This window comes from Malus domestica, chromosome 07, assembly GCF_042453785.1.
Source record: "Malus domestica chromosome 07, GDT2T_hap1".
Classification (NCBI taxonomy): domain Eukaryota; kingdom Viridiplantae; phylum Streptophyta; class Magnoliopsida; order Rosales; family Rosaceae; genus Malus; species Malus domestica.
The window spans coordinates 6960247-6970898 of record NC_091667.1 but is presented as its reverse complement, the minus strand read 5'-3'; the positions used below and the strand labels follow the sequence as shown (position 1 = coordinate 6970898).

The 10652-nt window shown below is 37.1% G+C and overlaps 1 protein-coding gene across 2 annotated transcripts; it reads left to right on the top strand.

Moving 5' to 3' along the window:
- The first annotated feature begins 3214 nt into the window (after positions 1-3214).
- LOC103438866 (protein BTR1) lies at positions 3215-9041 on the top strand. Of its 2 annotated transcripts, none has more exons than XM_008377405.3 (8): positions 3215-3642; positions 4736-4974; positions 5076-5182; positions 6391-6584; positions 7792-7856; positions 8247-8342; positions 8422-8483; positions 8570-9041. In XM_008377405.3, the coding sequence occupies exons 1-8, from the start codon at positions 3549-3551 to the stop codon at positions 8664-8666; spliced, it is 954 nt and encodes a 317-aa protein (XP_008375627.3). In that variant the 5' UTR covers positions 3215-3548; the 3' UTR covers positions 8667-9041. The 2 variants fall into 2 exon arrangements, with proteins under 2 accessions (XP_008375627.3, XP_008375628.3); XM_008377406.3 differs by having other exon boundaries at positions 3233-3642; positions 7795-7856.
- The last annotated feature ends 1611 nt before the right edge of the window (positions 9042-10652 follow it).

The window sequence follows — 10652 nt, the reverse complement described above, 5'->3', positions numbered from 1 at the left end:
CTTTGTTAAATTTCAATTTCTCGAACCAAACAATTGCAAACCCAAATCAAAGGATGCCCAAGCAATTTAATCACAACAATTGAAACAAAAACAAGAATTGGAATTTGTAAAAGAGGAATTCAATCACTATAACAAACGATGGCAATTGAAGAACCAAACGTAGAGAGAGTGGGAATCGATTTGGAGAGCGTTCCTTTCTATCTTGGTTATCGCCGTCGATCTCAAGAGGCAGTGGAAACTGGGTTATGGGTTGGAATGCAAGAATTTGATACAATCGTGTTCAACGATTAAGGCAAATCAGAGGTCCAAAGGGGGAGATAGAGCGTAGCGGTTTGGGCGAAGAAACCCACATGCAGACTAACGGAGGAAGAACAAAGGTTAAGTTTTGGGCACAAATCCTAACAGATTTTACCACAAGGGTATATATCTGAATTTTTTTACCACATGGGTTATTATCTGAATACCTTATGACCACAAGCACTATTTATCCGATTTGGCCTTATTCTTTTGATATTTAATCGTTTACATGAATTCAACAATATGATTAATTAAGATTATGTTTACAGTCGTGGCTTATTTGGTAACAAATTTTACATAGACCGTGGTGGATAGATTATGATGGCTATAAATTGGAGGATATCCCTTAAGGGTGTGTTTGTTTCACCTTCTTAAGTGGGATTGGACTGGCTAGGATTATTGTCCCTTGTTTGGTATGCTTGGGGACTAACTTAAATGAGACTAGCCCGGACTCGTGTGGACTTCGGGTCTCTTTAGGTCGTCCAAATTAGTCCGGCGTTGAACCATGGGATTGCTAAGAACTCTTTCCTCACAACATTGTCTCATTCGCCGTTCCTCATCTCTCTGTCTCTCCCTCTCCCTCTCTCTCTGCTCTCGTGTCCTATCTTCGCTCTCGTTCTCTCACTAATGCTTGCGTCCTTTCCCTCTCTCCTCGCCCCGAACCCAGATCACGTCCTCTCCCTCTCTCCTTGTCCTGCTAGATGCTGAGCCAATCTACACTACCCAACCCAGATCACGTCCTCTCCCTCTCTTTCCTCGTCCTACTTGAATCAGAGTGTCATTGGGTATACAAGGAACACAACTGCGATTTCGATTGAAATTGAGTTTTCTGATTGTTTGTGTTTTTGGAGCTTTATCGATTCAAATGGAGGAGAAAGATGTGGTTGCAAGTAGTGGAATTTAGACGGAGAGCTTTATCAATTGAAATGAAGGAAAAGCTGTGATTGGAATCTATGGAGTTTGGACAGAAAAAAAAAGAGAGGGAAGAGAGGTTTCAGGTAGGAAAAAGAAATAGAAAAAAAAAAGAATTATTTTTATTATTTTTATTATCCTACTTTTAATCCGATACTGCATCAAACGCTTCACTAAGTTAGTCCAGCTTAGTCTGGTCCAAGTCAGTCCAGCTTAGTCCCTGAAGCTAGTCAAGTCTGAGATAGTCCGGTGTAACAAACGCACCCTAATATGACTAATCTTGTGAAGGCTATAAAGGTGTGGCTGATTTGGTAACAAATTTATACGCATTAAATTAAGAAGTAGAGGAGTGGGAACTGGGTTCTAGAGCATTCGCAGAATTGGTAACAAATTTATACGCATTAAATTAAGAAGTAGCGCATCAAAACTAGGAATCGATTTGGAGAGCGTTCCTTTCTATCTTGGGTGATCGCCGTCAATCTCAAGAGGCAGTGGAAACTGGGTTTTGGGTTGGAATGCAAGAATTTGATACAATTGTGTTCAATGATTAAGGCGAATCAGAGGTCCAAAGGGGGAGAGAGAGCGCATTGGTTTGGACGAAGAAACTCACATGCAGACTAACAGAGGAAGAACGAAGGTTAAGTTTGGGGCACAAATCCTAACATATTTTACCACAAGGGTATTTATCTGAATTTTTTTTATCACATGGGTTATTATCCGACTACCTTATGACCACGAGTACTCTTTATCTGATTTGGCCTTATTCTTTTGATATTTAATCGTTTACATGAGTTCAGCAATATGATTAATTAAGATTATGTTTACAGTCGTGGCTTATTTGGTAACAAATTTTACATAGACCGTGGTGGATAGATTATGATGGCTATAAATGGGAGGATATCCCTTAATATGACTAAGCTTGTGATGGCTATAAAGGTGTGGCTTATTTGGTAACAAATTTATACGCATTAAATTAAGTAGAGAAGTGAGTTAAGGCTTACAATGAGTTTGTCATAATAATGTGGTTCAAATTTACCTGTGCCGATAATTGAACATAAGACATCTCATTTACAAGTGAGGAGGAATATCACTAGACCATAATACTAAGTACTGGTTTGAGACTTTGGTGCTTAAAAGAAAAGATAATAGAAAAATATGGAACATCAAATGTGTTTGGTAAAACAAAAAAAGTTGCTGCCATTGACATCAGAAAACATAGAAAAACAGAAGTAGAGTCTACCATGCTTCTAAAAGAATGTTTTTTTTTCAAAGCATAGTAATTAGTGCCAATTTGCAAATGACAAGTATACCCCACATATTTTACAAAATTACGTTTATTGTCCCTGCATTATTTTTTGGAAATTATTATTGGCGTTCCAAAAATCTTATTATACACTTCAAACTTCTTATATTTGGAAAGAAAAATACATTTGTGAGGAGTATAGAATGTGATTTTTGAAGTGCCAACACTTCCCTATTTTTTTTGATAATTATTATATCGCATTAAATACCATATTTTTTTTCAATCATTTAACACATTCACAGTAATTTATATAAAAGTTTATCAAACACTCAAACATTATTTTCTTATTAAAAATACTTTTACAAAAAAAAATTTATCAAACATTCAATAACTTTATTTTATAGCGATCAATTCTCACAGATTTTTTTATTTTTTATTTTCAAAAACATAGCGAAACCAAACTAACCTAAGTGTGAACAGAGAACAAATATCTTGAGTAAATAGTTGTATTGTACTTTTGGTCATGGTAAAAATGTTGTACAAACGCGATTTGTATAGTTGGGCATGGGAACCAAAAACGTGCGAGAGGGCGGTGAGCATCAAAACCTATCCCCAATCAATCCCTTCCTAATATCATAACTCAGATCCTGACCCTTCATCTCGCGTACCACCACCCAGAAGTTGACTACCTCAACGGCCCTGATCCATCCGATCGGAAAAAACCAAAAGAGTTTAAAATTACAAAATAAGGACTTTGGAGGCGGTTCTGACGGCCAAAACAGAACAAAGAAGAGGAGAGAGAGAGAGAGAGAGAGAGAGAGAGAGAGGGAGATGGATAAGTAGGTGAGGACCAGGTGGGTAGCAGGCAGAAGAGTGAAGAGATAGGTTCCCTTCCCCAGACAGATTCACAGCGAAAAACCAAAGCACTCACAAATCTCACGTTTTGCTTTCTCTCTCAACAATTTCATCAAACACCTTCTCTGCAAGCTTCAATCCCACTTCCAATTCTGCGCATGCTCTAGAATCTCTCTCTCTCTCTCTCTCTCTCTCTCTCTCTCCATTCTCTCTCTATCTTATTCTCTGAAGGAAGAAGACAATGGAGTCCACTGAGTCCTCCTACATGTCGTCACCGGAGGCCCCACGGAGGCGCTCATCGCCGCCGCCGCCGCCGCCCAAATCACCGGGTTCGGGTATCTCTTTCTTTCTCTCACTCTCTCCTTCTCTGATCTGATCCACTTTCTCTCTCTCTATTGTCTTTCTATTACATGTCTGTGAAATGTGTATATAGTGGTGATTTCTCTTGTTTTTATACTTTAATTGTTCGGTGGAGTTGTGCAATTATGGCAATGTCAGCTTCCTTCAAGTTAATTCCTTTGTTCTCTGTAAACTGAAACCCTAACCCTAGTCCTAAGCCTGACAATCGGGTTGTTTGCTGAGAAAATGTTAGGGGATTCCAATTGAAGGAAAATAAGGTTGTGAATTACGTTTAAACATGTTGGATTTGGTTGGGAAACTAATTTGAATAATTTCGTGGTCTGAACTGATAGCCGATGTGAGGGAATTTCGTGTAATCGTTATTTACGGCATAAATAGGACTTTGTTGCATGTGTGTTGAAGAGTGAAAGCTCAAGCAGGATCTGAGTTCCGTAAGTCTGAAATGCCTTCGGTTTTAATCATTTGTTTCTCCTCCTATTCAACTACTAAATGGCGTCTTTAGAAATTATTGGATTTTCACGAGGGCGTGTGGAATTGCCTTATTTTCAGACATGCTTGTTAATTACTGTATGTTGGAATTGTCTTGTGATTTCCAGGCCAACGGTTTTCTCTCGGTACTTCTGTGTTGATTTGGTTATAATATCAAATGCCTGTACATTATTGCTAAATAAATCCAATAAATACTCAATTTGGTAATTGACCAAATGCTTTTTTATATTAGCTTCTATGTAATAGATCCTCTGTGGATAATAGACTAGGGCACTGCTTAGTTTTATACTTTTAACTCACTCTATACAATGGAACAAATTTAAGCAAAGGCGAAGAGGGTGAGCTTAGCTACTGTAAACTGCTCACAGGTGTTCCTTTGCTTTACTTCTGCTTAGGCTGTTTCTGTTTGAGCTCTTGATATTTAATCTTTTCAAGTCGTTTTTGTATGTGTAGTATTGCTGTTATGATTTGAACCAATGATTTCCCAAACACAAGTTAACTCGAATATGTAGTCGGAAATGTAATAAACCTGCCTCATTGTACTTATGCAGTAGTTTTTTTCTATTTTGCTTGTTCCAGATTCTGCGGAGAAGCCTACATATGTTAGGTTTCTGGTGTCAAATGCTGCAGCTGGTTCTGTTATTGGAAAGGGTGGTGCAACAATCACTGATTTTCAATCGCAATCTGGAGCAAGAATTCAGTTGTCGCGCAATCATGAGTTTTTCCCCGGAACAACTGATAGGATTATTATGATTTCTGGAACAATTAATGAAATAGTCAAGGCTGTGGACCTTGTTCTTGCTAAGTTACTGAGTGAGGTACTTTTTCTGATGCAGGTTTACAATTTATAGGTTTTAAACTATTAGTAAAGTAAACTAGATTTTTCTGGTGCTAATTGTGCTTTTCCTGTGTTGGTCAGCTTCATTCTGAAGAAACTGAAGAAGTGGAACCAAGAACAAAGCTGAGATTAGTTGTTCCAAATAGTTCTTGTGGTGGCATAATTGGGAAAGGAGGGTCTACCATAAAGTAAGGACACAACTTCATGGATTTTTTAGTATCATAACTCATTCTTGACATGCTTATATAACATAAAATCTGAGTTCTCGTTTGTAAAACTAAGTACTTTTTTGTTTTGTGGTTCCCTTCAATAATAATAACAAAATAAACTCATACTCTCTGGTGTTTGTACTTCTCTGAAGCATGTTCTTACTTCACTATGGACATAGCTAGGATACTTGAAAAAACCTAGAAATGCAAGAAAAGGCGAGTATAAACAAATTTGGATATCAGAGTAAGGTTTTTTCTAAATTGGTGGATTTACAATAATAAAATTGTTCAGATGTGAATATTATTTTTGTTTTTTTTTTGGGGGGGGGGGGGGAGTCAGCTCCTTAATGTTGGGTTTCTGCTCACTAACATAATCATTGAGTAAGAGGTTTCATGATTTGAAAAATGATATGTGTGTTGTCATCTGGAGTTGACATGATGCCTGGTGGGCTGTTGTATAAAGTCTATTGGCAAAATTGATTACTAACATGATTGCATAGACTCAAGATGCATCACTGAAGATGGGGAAGCATTATTTGATACATGGAATTGTTCTGCTTGAGGCTGTTTCATACGTCCTATTGTTGGAGTCCTGTCATATCTAAAAAGTTGTTTCAGATGATATACTTGATTATCTTGTTCAGCTGTTGCCCAAAAAAGAAAGATTGTCTTGTTCAGCTATTCAGATTTGAAGGATATCATGACCTAAGTAGAGAAGTTTATAGATGTTGAGTAGACAGGTAGCAGAGATACACAATTTGCTAGATTATAAGATATATATTATATCGAGGATACAGCTTTTTATGAAAAGAAAAGCAATATGTGCAGTGACTAGGAGTCTGCATTGGCAATTCTATTAAGTGGAGGTTTTGGCAATTAATTTCCCCTTCCTGTTTATCTTGTCGTTTGTTTGTTTCATGAGATAGCTGGGTTTAGGCTTCTCTTTACATGGGAAAAGCCATGGCCCATGCTTATGCCCTGTTGAGATTCCGTAGTTACTCTTCATGAAAGTGTTATTGAACACTGAAGTCTTTTTGTTGGTTAAGGTTTTCAAACTGATACTTTTAACTCATAGTTGATGAAAGTTTCAATGCTTTTCAATTATATGTTTAGGGTCCTCATTTGTATGTATGTCACCCAACAAATAATTAAAAAAGTTGCTAACATTTAAGATTTCCGTTGACCAGGTCATTTATTGAAGAATCACAAGCTGGAATTAAAATATCACCACAGGACAATAATTATTTTGGGTTGAATGATCGGCTGGTGACGGTAACAGGAAGTCTGGATGAACAGATGCGAGCAGTTGATTTAATTGTTTCTAAGTTATCTGAAGACTCGCATTATGCTCAGTCTATGAATGCCCCATTTTCATATCCAGGTGTGTCTGCTTATGATCATATTCTTAATTCATTGCTTTCTAAAAGTAAATAAATAAATAAAATTAAAATTAAAATTAAAAATTAAAAAAATTCGTAATTTATATAGAACTTAGTGTGTTTGTGTGCGCATACGATTCAAATGTAGTGTAGTGAACATTATTTATTGAGGTTATAGAGGTCTTTCTTATTGTATTTTTGCTTCACCTTGAAATGTGATCCATTAGCTTGGTTTCAAATAGTGAGAGATTTTTATACATTCCATTAATTTTTGTGCAAAATATTTTACAGCGTAAAACATTTTAGACGTAAAATGAACTTTTCTGGGAAGTAGACAAATCGGTGTCCCCATCCTATTCTAAACAATAGAAGTTCCAATTTTGATCTTCATTTCCCCACGTAGGGAAAAAAAAATATCATAACTAATAAAAGAATATGCATAGTTTTAAGTGTGTTATCACTAGAAAACCAATTGTGTAGAAAAGGCATTTCCTACCATTTTCCATTGCTTATAATATTGAAATGGATTTAAAAAACTGAAATGGAAAATAAGAGAGATCAATTTCTATTAAATGTATTCTGATATAAAATAAATTGTTACAGAGTAGAATGAAAGAGACGTTATTTTAGTTTCTGTGAAAAAGGTTCTAAACTTCTTTAAGTTGATATTCTTGTGTGTGTGAAATAGAATGCCATGTTTGTGACTTCTTTTTTCCTTGGTTTGCTCTATGTGCGTGCATTTGACTCTTCTAGTTAAACCACACTTAAAATGTTATTGGACACAGCTAATAAATTTGGACTCAGGGACCAGGATCCAAATATCTCTTTATTTATTTTCTAGGCAATTGACGGGAACGACCTGGGTTTGCACCAGGACAAGCCCTTGGGAAGTAGGTGGATTTTAGGAGGGAGGTATCCCTGTAGGGTCTGGTTCTGCACATGCTTTATTTATAACAATTTTTTGACAACTGATAATCAAATGAAATTCTTTAATACTAAAATTCTGTGCTTCTGAATAGAGGTTCTGGATGGCCATTTGTTTCATAGTATGGTTGCATAATTTCATATAATTGCCTAGATTAGACTCTACAAAATTATTATGGTGAGATTTGAATCCTAGTAAGTTCACTCCAACTGAACTTAAAGGTGTTTTCTTCTTGGGTTTTCATGGTATTCAATATGCATATGTGCTTCCTTCTGTTGCAACAGCAGCATACAATGCAATGAGCTATGGACCACCAAATGGGACTGGAGGAAAATTTCAGAATGCTAAGGTTCATCCTTTGCCCACTAAGTTATTATCTGATTTTAAATTAATAGACGTTCAGGGACTTGTGATATAGTTTGAACAGATATGCTTAGTAAGTTTTCATTTTCTAGACTTGTTAGTGTTGGCGTGGGATAATATTTCAGAATTCACATTAAGTTTTACAAAAGTTATACACGGGACAGTGGATGTGCTTGAAAACATGTCAAATGGTTCTTTTGGGGGCTGTTAGTCTGTTTGGAAGTAGAAAATGCTGCATGAACCTTATTTCCATGATGGTTAAAACATGGAATGGAATGGTAGCTTGTCGTTTGATAGCAAGTGCATAATTGTCATGCTATCTATATGTTTATGTTCTTGTTTTTTTCTTGACTATAAACATTCTGTTGTTTTCCAGGAGGATTGGAGTAACTCGGTCACAATTGGCGTAGCGGACGAGCATATTGGGTTGGTTCTTGGTCGTGGTGGAAGGACCATAATGGAGATTAGTCAGGTTTTATAAATACCACCTTAATATCTTTTAGCTTCATAACATATGCAGAAACTCTAACCAGAGCACTTTCGTTTGGCAGGGTAGTGGAGCCAAGATAAAGATATCTGATAGGGGTGACTTCATGTCTGGAACTACTGACAGGTATTGTAAATCATGGTATCATTAATCTTCTCCTCCGAGCGACCATCTCCAAATCATAACTTTCCATCATGTGTCTTGTTCTGCAGGAAGGTGACAATCACGGGGTCACAGAGGGCAATCCGTGCTGCTGAGTCCATGATAATGCAGAAAGTATCCTATGCATCCGAGAGGGCAATGGATTAACTTTCCGAGCATCAGAACTCATTCTCTCTGAGAATCTCGTGGTGGAGCTGCCCGAATTAAGTCTTATACATTTTCTGGTATTGAAGTGTGTCCACTTACATTCTCAGAGTATGATAATTTGGTGAGAAAATCTGAATGCTGTGGTAGGAAGCAAGAACAGGAAAAAATTTCTTTTTGTCTGGAGAAGCAATTTATATTTTATAGGGACTTTATATGAGATGACCTGTATTTTCAAAAGGGAAAATGTTGAAGAAAGCAATTATTTATTGACTAAAGAGAATGATTAGCTTTATTTCATAATTTATACAGTTGTAACTTCTGAATCTGTAGGTGTTGTCTGAAATCAAGTTTGATAATGGAAAATTTGTTCTCCTGCGTCCCGGGTTAAAACCCTCCCCCTCGCGCAATGCGCTAAGGCTTGTAGCTCGAGTACGTAGAACTACAGATTTTGTGTTGCTTCCTCTTATCAGTGTATTGCTGAGCCTAAAAAAATAAGAGGGACGTAACTTCGAAATATATAGTATAGGGGATGCTTTTGTCACTAGTGGTCACCATTTAATTAGTGAGTTAAAATTCTGCACGCAGATTAGTGGTCACCATCCCACATTTTAACCCTAAATTGACTGCTATATATAGAGGCCTTGAGAAGAAGGTTAATGTATGAGTTCCAAATTGCCATTCCAAGTCCCCGCCGTAACGAATTTCGTCCTCGCACCCTACACAAATATCTCTCCCTATGGTTCAATACTACGGGGTGTAGGCGGGAGAGGACTACGTAGGTTTGATTCATGTGCTAGAGCATATAGTACGTGGGCAATCGAGCCAGGCTAGATATGCAACCTAATCCTAGAAATGGTGGAGTTCGTGCTTGCGAACAAAAAAGGCTTGTAAGAACGAGATAGTGATTCGGGATATGTCAATTCCGCTAAATATAACCGAAACGAATTTCAAATAATTTCCAACAGTTAGCTGGGTACACAAATTATGATTGTGAAATAAGACTGGTGATTTATAACGGCACTAGTACAAAAACATGTTTGTGCAACGACACTTTGCGCGACGTAGACTGGCATTGCGCAAAGCTGTTTTGCGCGACGCCAGGCTTCGTCGCGCAAAGTTTTGGCTCAAATCAAGATGCTTTACCACTTTTTTCCTAACTTTGCGCAACGCTGGTGCACAAACGTCGCGCAAAGATGTTTTGCGCGACGTAGATTTACCTTCGTCGCGCAAAACTGCTTTGCACGACGTATGTCTTCGTCGCGTGAAGCTGTTTTGCGCGACGTAGGGGTACCTATGTCGCGCAAAGTGTTTTTTTTTTTGTCCTTTTGCTTTTCTTTTGGGGTTCTTGCATTGCCTTTTTCCTTTGTGGTATCCACTTGTGTAAATGTTTTAATTCGTTGATCGAATTAGTTCATAAGCAAAAGGGAAATACATATTTAAAAAAAAAAAACACTTTGCGCGACGTAGAGGTATTAAAATCATGAGGCTTTTGAGGTGATAGATTTTGTTTCAGTAATCAGCTATGTCCTAAAATAAATGTAGGACATATGATGCAAACTAACTGTCTCTTAGAGTTGTTTGAAGTATAATGATTGGTTATATGTACAAGCTCAACCACTTAGTACTACGGTATAGTGGTATTCTTTTTTTACTTATAAGTGAGAGGTCTTAGGTTTGGTTCTCGCCAAAGGTGAATTTGAACCACATTATTGCTAGTCTATTAACCCCCCTTCCCATTGTGAGGCTAAGCTCATATTTAATTGAAGAGAAGTAGGGTCAATATACTTTCTTTTTGCCATTACTATCTTCAAGGCTTAATTAATAGTTTCAATATTATGAAAAGTTTGGTGAGTGTTGAATTGGATGATCAAAGTAATTATGTAGGCAAGAATTATGTATGAAATTTGTGTACTTCACTCAAATAGAAGAACTCCAGTACCTTGATATATTATATAGGGTGTTTGCTTTGTAGGTTTAAGAAATAAA